Source organism: Dermochelys coriacea, chromosome 5 (assembly GCF_009764565.3).
Source record: "Dermochelys coriacea isolate rDerCor1 chromosome 5, rDerCor1.pri.v4, whole genome shotgun sequence".
NCBI classification, from domain to species: Eukaryota; Metazoa; Chordata; order Testudines; family Dermochelyidae; genus Dermochelys; species Dermochelys coriacea.
Window position 1 is genome coordinate 4,068,109 of NC_050072.1, and position 20,673 is coordinate 4,088,781.

Below are 20,673 nucleotides of genomic sequence, written 5' to 3' on the forward strand. Positions count from 1 at the left end.
GAGCCCCAAAGTGCAGCCTGTGTTTTTAGAAGGGCTGCATTAGACACAACACCTCGCTCCTGACCTGCCATTCCTGTCCCGACCCGACTCTGCCAATGCCCCCCGGCCTGCCCTGGACTCCCCACTCAGCTCTGTGGTTGGACTTCCCGCCGAGCAGGACAGAATGCAGCCACTGCAGGTTCACGCGCTTCAGGGAGGGATGGCGCTGCCTTTAACGGTTGGAGGGCGCACGCGATGGCTGTTCCTGGAGGGACCAGAGACTGTCAATGGGCTTCAGGAGGATGATTTTCTAGTTAATGAGCTAGGATGGGACTTGAGAGCCGGGTCTGAGCTTGACCTCAGACAAGGGGTTGATTTTTGGAAGCTCTCGTTGGTTTCAGCTGGAGTGGACCTCTGAAAACAAGGATCTCCCGCCCTGTGCCTCAGCTGAGGGGGCAGCTGCCTTGTAGGGTGACCAGACAGCAAGTGTGAAAAATCAGGACAGGGGGTCGGGGGTAATAGGCACCTATATCAGACAAAGCCACGAATATCGGGACTGTCCCTGTAAAATTGGGATATCTGCTCACCCTACTTCCTTGCCTTAATGGTGTGCAGCGAGGATGAGCTCCGATGTTGGCGATTGGCTTGGATGCTATGAAGTACATCAGCAGAGCTTCCAGATGGGCTCCATTGTGAATCGGGAGTTGGGCAGGACGTACAAAGGCCACTGTGGGTCATGTGCCAAGCTGTAACTCTCCTGTTCCATAAGGGAGCTGTGCTCCGTTCCCCACTGGGCACTGGTCCCTCCGCCATCCAGTTTGGATGCTGCTTAGTGACAGTTTGATTGATTCATAGAGTTTAAGGCCAGAAGGGACCATGACGTCGCCTAGCCTGACCTCCTGTACAGTACAGGCCATTAAACTTCACCTTGTCACCCCTATACTGAGCCCAGTAACTTCTGTTTGGCTAAAGCATCTTTCAGATAAACTGCCAGGCTGGATTTGGAGACATCAAAAGATGGAGATGGAGAAGCTGCATAGCTGAGAGCGAGCGGAGTGGGGCTGTTTGGACACAGGCGCTCATTAGCTGTTCCCTTGGTAGAGCAAAATTGCTGCCCGAACACACCAAGGTTGCTTTTTTGAATGTTTGCGAAGGAGCTTCTATGCATTGCAGTCCCTCGCCATGGCTCCCCTTCTCCGTTCCCTCGGTCGGATTCTGCGGCTGAGGACTCGTTAGCTGCCGTGCAAAGCCATTATATAACAGTCATGGAGAGAACAAGGGGAGCCGCAGACGGGCTTATCTCTTGTGACAACGGCATAGTTCTCTGATTGCAGAGGTGTCCCTTCCTGTAAAGAAAATTCCCATAACTGTTGCATTAGCGTTGATGGAACATGCCTGTGTATCTTCCAGATGAACTGCTAGAGGGGACAAGGAGACACCTCCCACCCCTGCGTCTCTTGGGCAGCTTCACTACCTCCACTGCAAAGAGCAACATGGCACAGACACACGTGGAGACTAAATCCAATCAGGAAGAGCTTCACTCGGTGCGAGAGTCACACCCCTGAGCCAAGAGACTACTTGGGGAAGAGCAGGCTGAAAAGCGGCTTTCACGCACACCCCTACCTACCGTACATCCCGATGCCCAACCCTCCCTATCTACCTACTGTACACCCCCGCACGCACCCCTTCCTACCGTACACCCCAATGCCCAACCTTCCCTATCTACCTACCGTGCACCCCCTGTGCACCTCTACCTACTGTACACCCCGATGCCCAACCCTCCCTACCTACCTACCGTGCACCTCCCCGCGCACCCCTACCTACCATACACCCCGATGCCCAACCCTCCCTACCTACCTACTGTGCACCCCCCCATGCACACCCCTACCTACTGTAGACCCCGATTCACAACCCTCCCTATCTACCTGCCCCCCACATGACATTTAGTCCAGAAACAAGAACACCCCAAGTTACAGTAGTACGGACTTTATAAAACCAGGGGTTTGGAAGGGCTCTAAGTCCTCTTTCTTCAGAGTATAAGCCAACTTCTTGGGGTCAGGAGAAACTTTCTCTGGGCAGGTTGCCCCATAAGCATCTACTAGGAGGTTTCTGGCACCTTCCCCTGAAGCAGCTGGTACTGGCCACTGTTGGAGATCGATTCCCGGGTTAGCTGGAACTCTGGTCTGAGCCCGCTGTGACTGTTTGAGTGAGAAAGGTCTGCTACTCATATGGATTCCCCAGTGATGGAGGGAGACCGCCAGCACGTACGTTTCCACATAATGCAGCTCTCCAGGCTTCTCTTGAGTTCAGACAAGTCCCTCTACAGCTGCCATTGTCCTCCCTGGATCTCAGTCGCTTGGTGATGAGCAACAGGATCAGCCCCTTCTCTGCCATGCCAGTCTCTAGCTCGGTGTCCCACCAGCAGCAGAGAGGGCAGAAGTGTAGAGATATACAGTTTCCTTCCTAGTAGACAGCTTGGAGCATCCAACACTTGTCCCAGGCTGACTCTCCAGCCATCCCACCAGGGTCAGCCTCCAGTCTCTGACGCTGGACCCAGTACAAGGGTTTCCTTTCTTTTTGCTCATTGTGTCACTAAAGTACCATGGATTCTTTGAAACCGAGTAGCCGCAGGTCCCCGAAGGCAGCTCCTGCCTCTCGTGACCTGGTCTTGGTCTGCAGGAGAGCGAGGGAGGGAATTGTAGCAAGTTATTGATTGCTGTGCTTCGAAACAAGCAGAGGACCCATCTGGGGTCAACCTGGGGAGAAAGGACCCCGAGCCGCATTTCTGATCCCTCTTGAGACGAGCCCTCGGAGTTCCACCAGGCCCTGGATTCACAGACTTGCACGCCTAGCGCTTGTCATGCTCGCCAGCTGTGATTAGTGCAGTGAATCTCCCTAAGCACTCCCCATTGCATGTAGGAGGGGGGATGCATCATTTATGACTCCCCTGAAGTAAACCAAGATCAGGCTCCAGGCTATCTGGGAGTGATTAAGTGGAAGTCCTTTAGCACCCATCTGTTATCTCTTAATTAAAGTTTCTCGCTAATTATTTTTCCTTGTCAGGAGAGCCAAGCTGCTGACTCCAGGGATTTACCAAAGTGCTGCAAAGGAAACAAGGCTTCACTTACTGCAGTTCTTCATTAATGAACAAATTAAACCTGGAACGGTCCATATCTTTGGCTCCATCTACAACACTTAATTACGTCTGTTTCCTTACAAAGATAGATTTGGTTTGAACTCACTCCTGGAGGAACTGGCTTCCTTTGCATGACATTCCTCCTCCCGCAAGGGAAGGTTTCTGTTGGCGACTGAGGCCGGGTGGGAACAAAGTGCAGCAGAAATGAGCAAAGGGACTGATAGCAAGAATTAAACCCGCCGTTCCATTCCAGGCACAACTGGGAGGGGGTCGAGCAGCCCAGCCTGGGCCTTGTGCTTGTTTTGTCTGTACCGTAACATGCAACTTGGCAGGATTCCTGGTCTGGAGGAAAGCAGGGCTGGTGTAGATAGGGGCCCTGGCCAGTCAGGGCTGTGGGGAGAGGGGGCCCAGGAGCGAAATCAATAGGGTGCTAGAGGACAGGGCTGGGTGCATCTGCAGAAGGGAGTGCTGCAATCCAGTGTGGAAATGCAGTGGCCAAGCCATGATGGGACCCAGGACTCGGCGCACTGGCAATCTATTGAGTGGGCCCAGAATTTGATTAGCTGGCGGGGGGGGGGGCAGGGGCTGCAGGGCGGGATTGCAGAGCTCCGGCAGAGCTGAGTGAGCAGCCTGGGACTGGAGTTACAGCGGGGCTGCAAGTCAGGAGAGCTGAGTAGGGAAGCCTGCAGAGTTTGCAACACTAATCAGCTCAGGTGGGAATAACCACCTTTCTCCCAGCAGCCATCACCTCTTCGTGTTTACTGGAGTCTTTCCCCCCAGCTCGTCCCTGCCCTTCCCTCCCTCCACCCTCTCCCCCCCACCCTCCGCCGGGCCTGTGCTATTTTGTGTTGTGGTGTTGATCTAGTTTAGGGTGACGGGGTTCTGAGCCCATCTGCTTTTCTCTGCCTGTGAAGCTCTCAGCACCCCCCTCCCCCGGCATGATGCAGATATGAAATGTATTCTATACGAATACGCTCACAGGCATCACCTCCAGTGGCCGGGGGAAAGGCCTGTGAATCACGAGACTTGGATTCAATTCTCAGTCCCGTCATTGACCCCCTCTGTGACCTCTGGGTGAACTCACTCGCCTGCTCTGTGCCTCGGTTTTCCCAGCTGTAAAATGGGGCCAATGATACTGCGCCGCCTCAAGCAAAAGTCTTTGAAACCTACCGATGAGGCCGGTGCTATGAGCAATATTGAAGCACGGCTGCCCGGGGCTGGGCCTGTCTGTGAACAGTGCCCCCTGCCCCCCTTGATGCCACAAGCAGCAAATCCACCTTGTGTGTGGGCAGAAGGGCGTGCCCATTGCGGCAAGAACAGTTGGGTCAAGTCAGTCTGTAAATTGCCATGGCAGCCAGATGGGGTGAGGCCCTCGGGAATGAATGCCGATAATTTGCTCGCGAGGGAGCCTGGCACAATGAGCCTCATTCAACAGGCTGGAGCAGCCGCTTCCACCAGGAATGCTAAAAATCTCCCCTTCTTTTCTGCTTTGTCTTTGGAGAACCCCTGGGACGAGTTGGGAGAGCCCCCGGGGCGGATCGGCGGCGAGCGTGTGTTTGGCTGAGCTCCCGGTCCCATCGGCGGGGCTGGGCCCATCCGCACCAAGTCAGGAGCCAGCCCCTGGGGGTTTCCGCGAGCAGCCACAATACCCAGCCGAGCGTGCGGGGCATGGAAAGGCGCGCTGGCTGGTGCGGGCAGCGTTTCGCACGGGACAGGCAGAGAACACGGGGAGCTGCGACTCTCCTGCGCTGCCGGGACAGTGGAAAGCAGCGTAGCACGCAAGTGGAGGAAAAGGGGACAGGGCTTGTAATAGGGGCCGATTTGGCCTCTTCAGGATTCAGCCTTCCTGGAGCCAGGCGTCTGGCAGGTGCACGCAGGCCGCCCGTGTGCCTGCTCCTCCTGTGTGATGGCAGAAGGCCCTTGCTGTTTGGTGTTTGGTGCAGGGGTTGGGCGGGGTGCCTCTGTCCCTCTGGAGGTGCCTGTGGGTTCCCAGTCTGCCCCACTGGAGGGGGCCCACCATCTCAGGAGATGGGGCTCAGGCCTGGAATGCACGACTTGGGACAGGGTTCCAGAGCGGGGATCTTCTCGGAGGGGAGTGAGGAGGGCTCTTTCCTGCCCCCAGCCTGGTCGGGAGATGGCATGTGTGATAGAAACACCGCCGGGCCCTTTGGTAGAGATCAGGGCAGTGCACTGTGATTGACATCCCCCGGCCCTCTCCGGTCCACCTGAAACCCACACGGGGGTGGCTGAGCGCCGGTCAGCGGGCCTGGCACTTGCGCTGCTACCCGGGGGCTTCTCTGAACTGCATTTACCGTATTTTCCCATTGTTGAAGCTAGTTCCCTTCCTGTTCTGTTTATATCTGTCTGTGCTTCTGCTCTGGGCAACCTGGCTTGCTGCGTGCCCTAGATTTTGGGGAACAGACCAGTATTCAGGGCTGAGCACCCCACATGCTTCGCACCTGGGATGTGTGGCAGGCCGGTCTGGTTGCAAGCACTTACACAGAGCTTTGCTTGGGTTACACTGCTTTAGCTGTCCTGCTTTGCTGACCTGGAAGCCGGTCAAAGAGTCATTCAGAGGAGAGCGGTAATTTCAGTGTAGGGCCCCCGGCTGAGCAGGGGAAACTTGGAACCAGTAAAGTGCCCTCCCATAGGCCCCACCTCCCAAACCGCTTCATCTCGTCCCTTCGCTAGTGTCTGTCACCGACAAGCTGCTTTTCAGCTGCTCCTTTACATGCTCACAAAGCCATTTGGCCACAGGTGGCAACCCAGGTCTCCCTTTGCTTTCTGTGACGAATGCTCTACAGAATCACCCACCTGGTCCTCTCACCGAGTGGCTCTGCAGCCTGAGTCTTGGTCCTCCCCTGCAGCGGGGCAGGGTGGCTTAAACGCCTGCCTCCCATCAGTTGCTTGTTGCCCTGCCCTTCGCTGACCCTCGCTGCGGTGGCTCTGTGCGTGCCAGCATGTTCGGGGAGACGTTGGCTGGGGTCCGTCCCTGCCCTGCACATGTGCCCCCCCTTTGGCCAGGATGGGGCCGTCACACTAGCAGGAGCAGTCCTGGATTGCAGGGGAATGCTGCACTCGTGCCGGTCCCAGCTAGGGTCGCTTGCAAGGGCCCACTCTGGCCCTTTGGCCAAGGTCACTAGGAGAGGTGACCTCAGTATTGGCAGTGCCCCGGATGCTGCCCTGTACTCACTCCAGGGAAAGCCCTGAATGCTGCATCAAATGCACTTGGTGACCCCCTCCAGGCCCACCGCTCTGTGTGTAACAAACATTGGTCTGGTTTTCTCCCCCTCCCCAGGGCCGAAGACGGCCTCGCCCTGGTTTCTCTCCTGTCCCACATCCCCTGAGGCTCTGGGTTGGAAGGGGCTTCCCAGGCTTCCAGGCGAGTCAATGCAAAAAAAAACAAGGCTTAATGGCCTGACGTGCTGGGGCTGCAGAACTGCCCCAAACCCAGTGGAGATGTTTCCCCAGCGCCCCATCCTTCTGTTCATGCTGCCCTGGGGGACACCAGTGAAGGTGCAGCTGCCCCCCGCTCATCTACCTGGTGTGGCTATAATAGCAGATGTGGTGGCACGGGCCGCTCACTCTAGTACAAACTGGCTGGGCTCGCTGGGTTTGTACTCGGGTGGCTCCCCTGTGCTGCCAGGTCTTCATTGCTATTGCATCCGTGCTCGCTAGGCTGGCACTTGGCTGTGTCTGCCTGTGCTACAGTCTCACCTTAATTTGGGGGGTAGATGGATCCCTAGTGACAAGAGGCAGGGGCTATCACCTGGTAGATGATCAGCAACTTCTCTCGCTGGGCACTAACATGGCCCCTTCCCCACAGTAGCTGAGCACCTGGCAGTTACCAGTGGCTTTTACCCTCTCCTCACCGGCCTGTGGGTGAGTTTACCCCTGTAGTGTAGAGTGGGCAAGGCACGGGTGTCCCGGAGTCCCCGGCGATGCTCTGGAGCTGCTCCCTACGAAGCCAGGCAGGACTCTGGGGAAGTCTCCTCTCTGGGAGCAGCCTGTCTGCAGGACACACAGCTCCCCCAGCTTCCCCCTTCCTGGGTCTGACCTCGGGGCATTCAGCATCCTCTGCCCCTCCGTGCGCTTCCCACAGCCAGTCCGCCCAGGCGGGGTCCTGGGGAAGCCAGAGAGTCCTGCCCCCCAACTCTGCAGTCAGACGGGACTCTCAGCCAGCAAAACAGAAGGTTTATTAGACGACAGGAATATGGTCTAAACCAGAGCTTGTAGGTGCAGAGAACAGGACACCTCAGCTGGGACCATTCTGGGGGGGCAGTGAGCCAGACAACCACGTCTGCACTTCACTCCATGTCCCCAGCCAGCCCCAAACTGAAACCCCCTCCAGCCCCTCCTCCTCTGGGCTTTGTCCCTTTCCTAGGACCAGGAGGTCACCTGATTCCTTTGTTCTTCAACCCTTTAGCTCTCACGTTGCAGGGGGGGAAGGGCTCAGGCCATCATTTGCCAGGAAACAGGGTGTCCGCCATTCTCTGCGTCCAGACCCCTGCACACACCTGCCCTCTAGGGTTCTGCAACGATCATACACCCTTATCCCACCCCCTAGATACTTAAGAACTGTATAGGGGAAACTGAGGCACCCCACAATATTCAGAGGAAACATTAAAAACAGTCCCGCTTCGTCACAACAGGAGAGGCAGTCACTCCCCCAGGGTCACACAAGGAATATGGGACAGAGTCAGAAACTGAACCCAGGTCTCCAAACTCCCTGTCCCTCCCAGTGGTCCCAAAAAGGGGTTCTGAAAGGAACTGGATCAGTCCCCGGAGGATAGGTCTATCAATGGCTATTAGCCAAGATGTTCAGGGGTGCAACCCCATGCTCTGGGTGTGCCTACGCCTCTGAGTGCTAGAAGCCAGGAGTGGAAGACAGGGCAGATCACTCCATAACTCCCCCAAAGCTCTGGTATGGGTCACTGTCAGAGACAGGGTACTGGGCAGGATGGACCTTTGGTCTGACCCCAGCGTAGCAGCTCTGATGCTCTGAAATGTGTTTGCTGGCAATCTCAGAAGAATGAGCCAGGACTGGTGAACTCCAGAGCACGGATCCCCCAAGCAGGGTGGGGCACCCCCGTGGGTGGCTGCGTGGGAGCTGTGTGTGGGCTGCTGACCATGCTGTACCTGTTTTGCAGCTCAGCAGAGGCAGTCGGTCTCTGGGCTGCGTCAGTCTTGTGCTGTGTGAATGTAAACACGCTCCATGCACACACCGGACTGCACCTGGCAGTCGAGGCGTTGGCTTGGAATGCTGCTGGTTTGAGCCCCCTTCAAAGTGACCTGACGCAACGCTTGACATCCAGCGCTGCTCTGTGCAATGAGCCCGGTCACGTTCAGAGAGGCTGGCTCTGGGTTTATCTCTCTGCCTCGTAAAAGCAGGTGAAAGCTGATCAAGCTCAGTCAAAGTCCCCTTTCCGGGCCAGTGGCTCCGCTCCCCGCCGATGAGTGTGGCAAGCGGCCCTGCTCCGTGCTGACTGCACTGTCAGCCCTCTGGCTCTGCTCCCGCGGGCGCCTCTGGAACACAGACAGAGAAACGAGCATGTGGTTTGCTGGATTTCTCCCTGGTCCGTAGAGCGTAATGGGCCTTAAATCATCGACTTGGAAAGAGAGCGCCACTTGCAGAGACAATGCGCTGCAGTGCTAGGAACAGCTCCCTAATCCCTCCCTATGGCTGGAGCATTGACGGCTGGCAGCCAGCCTCGGAGGGCCGCTCATTTATGGGCAAATAGGAACGCAATTTAAGTGTCCTCCTCTCCCCGTCCCCCTTCAGCCACAGACACCCCCTCAGCCACTGTCTGGAGGGTGACAGAGAAGCACAGCATCCATCAGAGACCTGTGAGCCGCTCCATCAGCACCCTCTGCTTCCTCCACCTCGCTCCTGGGACCAGCAGGTGGGAAGCTTTCAAAGTCAATGGGCCCAGCACTTCCCCCTTGGGGACTCCTTCAGCCTTCTCACTAAAAGGATCCCTCCCCTGCCTCAGGCTGCAATAACACTCGCTGTTCCTCCCAAAGGGCCCCCAGGCCTTGAACAGGGTGCACCTGCCCAGCTTCGGCTGCCTTGTGGGGGTCAACCCTAGCAGCCGCTGTATGGGCAATGCAACAGAAGAGGCTTGAGGGGAGTAAAGGATAACGGCTTTGTTCAACGCTACCAGGAGGATTTACGGGTGCAGGAGTCTGAGTAAGAGGCTGGAGCTCACCTCCTGGATGGATCGATGGACCAGTCTCCAGCCAAGCCTTTCTTTCTTCTCTTTCATTTGGTGGTGCGCCCATCACCATGGTACCGAAGCGCGTCCAAGGCCGTTTGGGAACCCGTTTTAGCTTGCCAAGCCGGCCACAGGAAAGCACCCTGAGGTAGAGCACTAAGGTGGAAGCTGAAGGTGAAGGGGGTGCGGGAAGAGCGTAAGGAGCCTAGGGAATTGCTCAGGGCAAAGAAACACAGACCGTGGTGCCATGTGGTCCCTGCCTCTACCTTTCAGGATCAGGAGGAGCCCCCAGGGTCCCTGCAGGGGGTGGTGTTGAGAACCACAATGGTGGGAGCACTTAATGAAGTCACCACTGTCTCCTCCGGACAAAAAAAAAAGCCACCAAAAAGCAGCAGCTACCTTGGCCCATCCAAAGTGTCCAGTCAGAGCAGTTTCCTGATGGTCCATGCATGGCCCCCCTCTGCCCCCACCCATGCATATGGCAATCCTTTCCCCTCCCCAGAAGCCACATCAACAGTTATTTGAGCTCAAGCCAGTCCCGTTCATTCTCTGCTTTCTTCCAACACCAGCTGTGCCCGGCGTGTGTCAGTGGACGTGGCCTCCCTGAAATGACCTACCGCCCCCTTCCAGCCCTATGTAGCGGCACGCTGGGCGAGCAGTGGGGGGCTCGGCATGTCTGCACCCTCCCCACAGTGTGGTCAGGGACCTGGCTGCTGTCAGAGGGGATGTAGGTGAGGGAAGAGCCGTATTTAGTACCAGCCTCATGCTCTGGTCCCACTTGAGTGCTGAATCTCCCCTCCCAGGATACCAGCCATGTGGGGGTTGCACCTACCATCCGGGGAGACACTCTGTCCCTGGGGTTTTACACAAAGCTCAGGTCAGCCTCTTGCCTTGAAGGGAGGGACATAAATTAACAGAGCCCCAGTGAAGAGAAACATGTGCTGTGGCTGCCAAAAACGGGTCCCGCACATTCTCTTTCCAAAGAGGCAAGCACCAGTGACTTTACAGCTGCATTTCCCAGCCTGCCTGCACGTGTGCCAAAACCCGCAGAGAGAGCGCAGATCTACATCCTGCATACCCACAGCTTGGCTACGCACACGCAGACCCCATGTACACAGGCATACACGGACGTACATGCACATGCCATGAGTCTGCCATGTACACTCATACTCTGCATACATCTTTGTCTAATCTCTCTCACTCAAACACACACAGACACACCCCGCATTTGAAAACCGTCCTCATATACACACAGACAATCACATCCCATATACGCAAATATTCACAGCTGGCCACCCACCCATCCCCAGCTTAACTCTCCCTCCACGCCACAGGTGCTTGCTCTGGATGCACCCACAGCCCTCCATCTGGAATCGCGTCCCAGGTGCACGCTGCATCTCTCGCAGGCGAGCTTTGCCCAGAAGTGCAGTGATCACTTGTGGCTTTGTCAGGAAGGTCAGGGCTGCTCTGCAGAGGGAAGTGCATGGCCAGAGGCCATTCTGCAGCTCGGTGCGCTACCCAGCCTCCCTCCAGGACGCAGGGGGTACGGACACGCTGCAAACACGGCCGTGAGGCTCAGAGAGCGGGTCTACAGACTTGGGCTTGTGCTATGGCACTAAAAATAGTCAACGTTCCTGCTCGGGGGACCGGCGAGGGGGTGGGTCACAGAGCCTGAGCAGGAACGTTGACTATTTTTAGTGCCATAGCACAAGCCCAAGTCTGTAGACCCGCTCTCTGAGCCTCACGGCCGTGTTTGCAGCGTGTCCGTACCCCCTGCGTCCTGGAGGGAGGCTGGGTAGCGCACCGAGCTGCAGAATGGCCTCTGGCCATGCACTTCCCTCTGCAGAGCTGAGCTAGTTTTCATGCCGTAGTGCAAGCCCCATGAGCCAGCGTCTGTTGACCCGGCCTCTGAGACTTGCTCTGGGGGTTGGGTTGCTGTGCCGACATACCCAGAGACCTGGGCAGCTTGGACATGTCACTGTGCAGGAGGAGTCCCTGTGCTGGTACGGTTCTGATCCGTGATTAGGGCCCCTAGGCACTACAGCTGTACAAATAATGAAGAAGAATAATGCTGCCCCGGTGGCTTGATTTCCCTGCTTGTCACACTCTGGTGCGTTCTCCGGTCAGGCTCCCCGCCAGCAGCATCGGAAGTGGTGCGTGTGCACCGGTCGGTCTCAATCCAGAAGCAGCATTAGAGGTGGAGGAGAGGGGGAGTGAGAGGGGTGGGGTGGGAGTTGGCCTCTCGCCTTCGCCAGTGTGGGTTTGAAGCCAAGCTTGGGCGGGCAATCCAGTACCAATCGCAGTGCCTGCCCAAGAGGGATGCACGCTCCAAGTAGTACCAAGTGAGGACTGAGGATGGCTGAAAAATGCTCCAGCGGAAGGGGTAGGAACACCATGGCATCGGGGGCTTTAGGTCAAGGTTGAGGGACACCAACAGAGTTGAATATGGGGAGCCCCAGGCTGGAATAAGAGCTGTGCTGCAGATCAGGGTGGAGGGATGTTGTCAGAGCTGTGTGCAGGGTACCCAGAGCTGGGTTAGTGGGGGGGGGGGTCTGGAAGAGCTGTGCATGTGGGTATAAAATTTTCTCTTTAATGCCCCTTCAGCCACACCCCCACTTCCCATATTATGCTAATGGACCCTTTGTGTTTCTATATGTAACTGGATTTTGAGCTGTTTTGGAAGGTTCCCAGGAACGGGGAGACCCGCGTTCCTGAGCACCCAGATCTGGGTACATCTCATGGCATTACAACTCCGGGCTTCCATCTAACTGATGTAGGAGACTGCCATTACCCCTTCCCGTCAGGGCTCCCTCAGGCCCCGGCCCGGCCCTGGGGGATTCCACTGCCCTCTCCACACGCATTCGCTCCAGCACAACTGCTCAGCTTCTGGCATCAGCCTGCCTTCTCTCGGACACGGGTGGGAGTGTGATGCCTGGCCCAGCTGGCTGAGGAGGGTCCCACAACAGACCATTGCTCCCGTCAGCTGTCGCACAGCAGGATGGTCCCACCCACTCAGTCTCTGAGTGTCTCCTGAGGAACTCTAATGCCCGGGTCTCTTGGGGTCCCTCGGGTAACTGTCAAACACAGAGGCACCCAGTGCACTTGTGTTGTCTATCTCTTTAGACTGTAAGATCCTCCAGGCAGCTTCCATGCCTTGCTTTATGTTCTGCACAATCACAATCCTCACCCAAACTCCCTGTGTCCAGGTCCTGGTTTTCAAAACAATGCAAAAATGTCCACACAGCCACGTCCCCAGCTTTGCACAACCAGTTATCGTGACTGCATGCACAAATTGCACACACAGCATAATCGGCCAGCTGTGGACCCTGGACTCCCTGAGGTCCCTAATTCCATATGAGTCCACCTGGCAGGATGCCACAGACCCTGGAAGCCTGGGGGTACCCGGCTCTGAATCAGACCACATGGGGAGACTGGAAGTCCAGTCTGCTGAGGAGCTGTGACCATGGGAGCTGGGACTCCCAACTTCATGTCAGCCCACCAGGCAGGGTGCCAAGGAGCCAGGCAGGTGAGCTGGCAGGAAACCAGGCAAGTTTCCAGTGGAGACCTTCCTGGCAGGCAGGATTCAAACGCTGCCTGGCTTCCATTGAACCTTTGCTGAAACTGAACCGTCTCCACAAAGCATTTGAATGTTGAACCGGCAAGCTCCACAGAAAGCATGTCCCATCCAAATTTTTCCAACCAGCTTTATCACATGGAAACAGAGTCTGACTGCCTGTGAATGAATGTTCCTCGTGCGTAATCGTCATCTTCTCTGTCCTAATGCCTGAGCTTTCTCCCTTGTTCATAACCACCCTGTACCACCAGCAACAATCATCCATCCCCTCTCTTGCAGTATTGCCTCTGCAGTATTTGTCCCACCCTGAAGCCATGGGCGTTACCTCTCCCTCCCTCCCAGACACAGGGACCAACTACACAGAGACTAGAGATGTAGCCTCCCCAGCCCAGAGGACTAGCAGACGGGTACTGCGGAATAGGCCTCTCTAGACAACTCCACTAACACCCTATAATTAGATGGCCTGACCCTGGTCGCCGGTGTCAATGGATTCCCACTGCCCATCATGATGCCATTCTCGTCACTGTTGTCTGTGCCTGGTGAGAGACAAATGACCTGGTAGAACCCCCAATCTAACCCCCAATCCCCGTCACTCCGTCTGGTTGCCTGGAAGCACCAGTCCCCCAGCCAAGGGGTACAGGCCGTAGAACGGGTTGGCGCTGTTCCTGGGGCACAGGCAGCTCTTCATAACAACCTATCGCTTAGCTCGTAGTATCAAGGGCTAGGTCACAGGGTGGATGGGGGTGTCAGGACATAGGGTGACCAGATGTCCCGATTTTATAGGGGCAGTCTTGATTTGGGGGTCTTTTTTTTATATAAGCTCCTATTACCCCACACCCCCTGTCCCGATTTTTCACATTTACTATCTGGTCACCCTATCAGGACACCTGGGGTCATTTCTCAGCTCTGCCCCAGACTCCCTGTGCAATGGTGGGCTTGTCCCTTCATCGCTCTGCACCTCCTACCTTGTGTAAAATGGGGACGATGGCTCTGCCCGCTACGCAGGTCACTGAGATCTGCAGAGGAAAAGCCCGAATGATTGTCATTGTTAAAGCAGGTTGCAAACAAAGGGAACTCCTTTACCTGCCTTGCCCAGCTCGGCAGTAGGGAGGGACCCTTGTCCTGCTGAAGCTACCAGCCCAAGGTCCCCCAGGAGGGTGATAGGACTCGAATGGACAGGGCTTGGATGCCAGGCCAGTGTCCAGCCCACTAAGCCGAGCCGTGCGAGCTCTCTGTGCCTTTGTAAGCTCTGCCGTGGAAAGTGGGGCTAACGAGGATAGGGCTTTGCACTGAGTGGGGACTCCAAGTGGCTTACCCGGGTGAGCAGGCCCGTGTCAGTGCCAGTGTGGTGTAGGTGAGGAAGCTGAGGCATCAAGAAGGATTTAAAGGATGTGCCCAGAGCTGTACAGTGAGTCAGTGTCAGAGCTGGGACTAGAACCTGCGCAGGCCTGGCTCCGGGGCTGTGCTCAAGTCATGCTGCCTTTCCTGCCTCCTGCTGTGGGGTGACTTAATGCTCAGACTTTCTTCCAGGGTAGCTCCTCGGTCTCTCTCTCTCTCTCTCAGCTGCCCCACCATTTCCAGGCCCCCGAGTGTGGCTCGCTTGGACGTGCTTAGAGCTCACCTGGGGATTCTCCTTCTGTCTCCTCAGACATGCAGGTCCAGTACGAGCGGCTGGGCGCAGACGTGACCATGCAGTGCGGGGCGATGGACTGGGACGTGCCCGTGACCTGGTCGGCCAACGGCACCGACATGGATGAGTCCCACCTCAACGGGTCACGCCTGGTGCTGCGGAACGTCGACCTCACGCGCACCGGCCAGTACGCCTGCTACGAAGGCTCCTCGTGGCACCTCAAATACCAGACCTACCTAAAAGTGGGAAGTGAGTACGCCACAGCGCGGGATCCGGGCGCCTCCTTCGGGATAGACCGTGAGAGCTGCACCGTACCCCGATAACACAACCCAGCACTGGGCATCTCCTCCCCACACCTGGCAGCAGCCTGGCCCCCCATCGTAGGTTAACTGCTGCTTGGCTCACTGGGTGCAAGGTGATGCTCCCCCCACCCACGCCCACGCTCACGTGATGGTGGAGCCCAGAGGAATAAGGGACTCACGTCCGCCGTTGCAAATCAAGGGAAGGGAGAGATTCTCCCGGCAATAAGCAAATCACGCTTAGCTCTAAGGGGCAATTCTGGCCGCGCCGCGGTGGGGCCGTCTCAGATGAGTGGCTGGAGCGAGGCATTAATGACTGTAGTTGCTGCATGGGAGACTATGAGCGTGTGTTTGTACACGACAGACACTAGAATTCACAGGACTCGGAGCATATTGGTGATGGCAACTGTGTATTTCACAGGACGGGATGTGAGTGTAGGTGACAACATCGGCCAAGATTCCTGGGCTCGGGCCATCCAGCCCGGTGTGTCGTGGGTCTTTTCTCTAAAGGCTTGTTTCACCTTACTGGGTCCCTCCAAGGGGCCAGTGGGGCATTTCTGATTAGGAGTGATAAATGATCTGACATGAAAAGCGCCTGCAGCCTAACTCACCAGCCATGAATGGCGAACGTCAGTCCTGGAGCAGCCGTGTGCCAGGGTGGCTGGCCCCTTACGGGCCAGAGGGCTGGGTCTAGCCAGCCCACATCACAGAATGAGGCACATTTGGGTTCAATCAGGTAGTTCCCTAAAAGGGCAGCAGGTGGCTGCAATGAAGGGGAAAGCTCAGGCAGCTGTAGTAGAGCCCACAGACAGTGAGGGAAGACCCTGAGAGTTGCTCTGGGCCAGGAGGCCTGGGAAGGGAAAGAAAACCCTTGGGTTCTGTGGACTTCCAAATGCTCTGTTTGGGGGGGGTTGAGTTTTATTAGCAGTTTGTTTTATATTAATACACCCAGTCCCCGAGGAAGGATACTTTTGCCCACGAAAAAGCCTGCCAGGAAGTTCTATTTGCACAGTCCCGGAGGGGAAACTGAGGCAGGCTGCCTGGAGCATGACCCTTGGTGACGAGGGGGCGCGTTGGAAGCAGCCAACCCAGTCACATGCCACCTGTGAAGTTTAACCCTGTGGCGGGATGAGGCTATATTAATCTACACACACACACACCCCCACACATATTAAACAGACAGTATTCAGATTGTAAAGTGAGGAACACACAAGTCAGGAAATGCCAGAATTCAGGTGTAACCTTAACTCTGGCCCCTCCTATGTATGCCTTAGGATCCGGTCATTGACTCTTTTCTCCAAGGGTGAAGGACGCTCAGTAGCTAGGAGGGGCTGATGTCCAGGGGAGAGGTGGAAGGACTAGAGGAGCAGATCTGATGAGAATCCTTGGTGTATGTGATGAGCAGGGACGAGGACAGGCTGTGGACCAAGGGCGGGAGGCCACGACGGATCTGTTCTTGTAGGACGTCAGCAAGATGTTGTCCGGAGAGGGTGGGACCAGACCCGGCTGAGTACAACGAGGGGATCAAAAGCAGCAAATAAACCCTGGGGCTTTGGGCCTGTGAACCAGGGAGGCCAGAGGCATGTGGCTGCCGGCAAAGAGCATGGCAGACAGAATGAGGAGAGAGCCACTTGTTGTGGGTGAAGGCCCCCCCGCGTTATCAAAACTTATCAAGAGTTGCCAGGTGATGGGGCAGCAAGAGGGTGGTTTGCTGGGGTGATCCAGGAGTGCGGGGAGTTAGGGAGAAGGAGGGGAAATCTACAGATGAGTCAGCAGATGGGGAGGAAGGGACGGGAGGCGGCAGAGAAGCTGTGGAGGGGCTGGATGGTGGGTTGATGAAGCCAGATGGCAATGGAGAGGCCAGAGTGGGTGCATCATTTAGCGGCAACCCTGTTGAGTAAGTGACTCTCGTTCTGGCTGGACTCACCCCTGGGGCCCGTTCTGTGGGGCTCCCAAAGCGCAGAGTGCCCCCCCCCAATTCAGAGCCTCTATGGCTCCAGGGTGACTTTGGAGGGCATGACACCCGATGTCATCCCTCTGCCACGACTCTGCTGAATGTGGCACCGTGGCACTGTGTCACCCTGCGCCCGCCAGGGGGTTCTTCTCCCCAGCGGGGCTAAACCCAGGAGAGGCCCTGACGCCCACCAGAAATCCTTCCTGTTGGAAACCGGGTGGGAGCAGCTGAGCTGGGCTGCACATCAGGCTGCGATGCAGCTCTGCACGCAGGGAAGGGGAAGCTGGGGCCCAGATCTGGGCTGGGGAGAAGGAGCAGGCCTGGCTCAGCTTGTCGCCTCTGAAGGCTCCTTTCCAGCTGTGGCATAGCCCTGACTTTGTAATGGCTCTTACATCTGCTAAGCACCTCACTAATAATAATCCCCGTCAATCCACTTAGGGGCCCGTGGGAATGGGTCGGCTTTAGAGCCAATATCCTCCTGGTTTCACTCGCTCCCAGCTTTCCCCAGGCTGCGGCAGGCTGGGGAGAGCTCAGACATTCCCGGGGCTGTGATCGCAGCAGAGAGAGCCGGAGATAAAGAAATAAGCAAATGCCCGATGTTGCTAATGTAATTAAATATGCAAGGAACTAATCAGGTGAGATGCTTTTTCTGGTAATTAATTTAATTGCCTGGATTTTAACTGAAAGCTCTCTGTAAGTTTTTCCTTCCCCTTCCCTCCCCGCCCCCATCACCCCTACTCCACTCACTTGCCTCTTCCTCTCGCGGAATTAATAACCTCAGTGCAGAGATGTGCTACTGCAGAGGGGCATATCCCTGAGTGGACAAGGACCCCTCCTTTCACTCAGCATGAAAACAAGAACTGCGCCGAGCTCAGAGCAGCTTCCCAGCCTGGATTTTGCAGGCCCAGCTGGGCCTTGTAGAGGTGCCCCCAGCCCTGCCTGAAATCCCAGCGTAGCTCAGCATTGGGATTCACCCTGCGGAGGTTGGACTCAGAATTGGGGCCCTTGCTGTGGGGCCAGGACAAGAGTTGGCTCACAGCTTGGTCCTGGCCTCTTCCCCACCCTGGGCAGAGCAGGGTTCAAAGGGAGAGTGCAAATGGTCACAAGGCCAGTCTGCCCCATCATCCAAAAGCATGCCCGGCTTCTGGGTTTGAGCCACTGCAAAGGGATCTCCCATTCCGGGGACAGGCACAATTATTCACCTCTTCAGCATCCTCTCATGTCGTTGGCTGGCCATTCAAAAAAGAGCCACTCAGGAACAGGTCCATGCCCACTGATCCTTTAAAGCCATGGCCTCTCCTTGGAGCAGGCCACGTGGAGCCACTTTCTGTGCATAGGGAATCCTGCCCCTCAAGGGATGGTGTCATGGGCAGGTAGTCCCCGAACATCAAAGGTGCAGATTTAAATCTGCCTGACTTGTGTGACTGTAAGGCCAGGTGTGGATCAAACCAGCCACGAACTAATGGGAAGCACAGATCCTTCTGGAATTGTCCATTATGGGCTTTCTTGTTCCTCCTTCTGAAGGCTCTGGCCACTGTCCTAGATGGAGAACGGGACTGGATGGCCCCCGGGCCAATTGTTTCAGGCTACGTCCCTCTTGCTGTTTGCCCTGGGGGTTGGGTACTTGCCAATCAGGCCATCACGGAACTCATTGTAGTTGAAGGTCTTAGAGCACAGTGAACATAACGTATTGCGCAGATATTGGAGAGCCGCTTAACCACGGGCCAAGCTGAGCCTCGGTATAGCCAAGTGCTGTCTTCGCTGGAGCGATTCCCATTTACACCCAAGAGGCTGCACAGGGCTGTGGAATCAGGACACTAGGTTCTCTTGGTGCTTCCACTGGCATCCCACTGCCCAGGGGGGTTGTGCTGGGTGAGCAGGGCTAGATGTGCTGGGAGACGGGGATGCAATGGGACTTTCCATCCAGGGAATTCTCTCCTGAAGAGCGCAACGCGATGGATCGCACGGGGTCAGGAAGGGGGTGGAACCAGAGCACCCCGGGGGAGCTGAGCCCATCACAGAGCAAAGCTAGAAGACAAGCTCCCAGCTGATCCAAAGAGCTCACGCTCCGAGTTAGGCAACGCAGGGCCCGAGGGCGGGGGAGTGGCTGTAACAGAGATGTTAGGAAATAATGTGCTCTTGAGGTTTGGCACATGGCTCTCTTTTTTATAGTCTGTTATAAAAATAATTTTAACGGGCCAGAGAGGAGAGGATAGTTAGAGGCAGAAGGCCGGCCAAAAGAGGAGAGTGAGGTGTCTGTGCAAATGGGACCAGGAAGGCCTCCCAGGCAACGTGGAAGGGGGACTTGAGTTAATGGCCATGGATACCAGAAAGGGAGCTCCTAGGTCATCCATACCCTGGAGGGAACCAATTTCTCCATCCCTGGACACATCTAGCTAGCTCGGGTCTAATAATGCACCCATGAGCATGCTCCCTCAGCCCCTAGGAGCTGCTGAGCCAGAGTCAGGGTCGCCCGCCATTCATTCTAGCCAGGGCGGCTTGCGTCGGTGTCCAGGTGGGAGCGCTCTCTAAGCCAGATGCATCGGGAGTGAGAGTACAGCTAGGGCTAGATCCCCGGTCAGCTCTCCAGAGGCTGGGGGGAGGAGCGGAGAGAGAAGACAGGGGAAGCTGCAGAGTGAGCGGGAGCGTGCGGGAACCAGACACAGCGTGCACCATAGCGTGGCACAGCAGCCGGCCCGGAGGAGTCCGTCGCTTTAGAAGCCCATGACTGCTCTTTGCTAGGGGATCTGTCCAGGGGGAGGCTGCCAGATCCGCTTGTACCATGTGTCCCTAATTGCCTGCAGTGCAGGTGAGCGCTTGGATCCGCGTAGAATGGAATGCAGCGTGTTTGACTCTGCAGAGTGCCGGAGCTGGCAGGGGGCCACCCACCAGACTTGCAGAGAAGGGCTCCGTGCTGGACTCCTTCCCCGGCTGCCTGTCACTAAATGGCTGGCAAGATGAAGGGAAAAAACATGCGGTTTGACGGAAAACGACATGGAAAAACAACCAAATTAACAGAAAAACAAACAAAACCCAACCAGGGAGGGTAGGGGAAGACAGGCAAAGCAACAGAAACCACATGTGAGCGGGGGGGCCGGGATGGCCCACGTTTGTGTTCTCTGGCCTGATTAGCGGACAATCAAGCATTAGCCGCTAATAAATAATAACAACCCCCTGTTCCTCTGCCTTAGAAGTCGCTTTGCTCCTCAGCTGGGCTCCAGCTGCGGTTTGGGGCTGGGCTCCCTGCTCCCTTCCCTTAAAAAAAAAAAGAAAGCGAGAAAGAAAAACATCTCCATGAAAACCACCCGCCTACCTTCTCCTTCGTGGGACGGATCCCTTGCCCGGCCATGCCCCTGAACAATTTGCGTGACCAGATGGCAAGTGTGAAAAATTGGAGGACTTTTTTTTCAGGGGGTGGGGGGTATAGTTGTGTATATAAGACAAAGCCCCTAATATCGGACATCTGGTCACCCTGTTGCGCTGCCCCAAGGGGTAGGAGGAGCCGATGAGGTGCTGCTGGTCACAGGAAATGTGTCCTTTGCTCAGCTAGTGGGGACAGAGTGTGGCCCCCATCTTGCAGCTGTGTGAGTGGGCAGCCTGCAGGAGGGGGGGTGATTGGCTCTTCAGAGTCAGTGCGGAGCCCAGTGCCCCCAAACCGCAGCTGTTCAGCATTGGGGGTGTTGTGCTGCAGGGAGAAGTGTGGGTGACTCGCTCCTAGGGTTGCCATCAGCCCAAGTTTCCCAGGATCGGCCCGTTTTCCAAGTAGCCACCATGAGAAATCTGCAAGTCTTCCCGGGACACTAAAAATCCCAGGTTTTGTCAATTGCGTGATAATGCATCGCTCTGCCAAGCCTGCTCAGAGACGGGGGTAGTACCTGCGTCCCAG

At 56.3% G+C, this 20,673-nt stretch overlaps 1 protein-coding gene across 8 annotated transcripts in view; it reads left to right on the plus strand.

Moving 5' to 3' along the window:
* Positions 1-20,673, plus strand: part of CNTFR (ciliary neurotrophic factor receptor) — a 446,573-nt gene that overhangs the window by 297,625 nt on the left and 128,275 nt on the right. For all 8 annotated transcript variants that reach the window (XM_038402722.2, XM_038402719.2, XM_038402720.2 and 5 more), the window contains one exon: positions 14,553-14,783. In XM_038402722.2, coding sequence (XP_038258650.1) covers positions 14,553-14,783 — 231 coding nt within the window. The remainder of the gene's footprint in view (positions 1-14,552; positions 14,784-20,673) is intronic.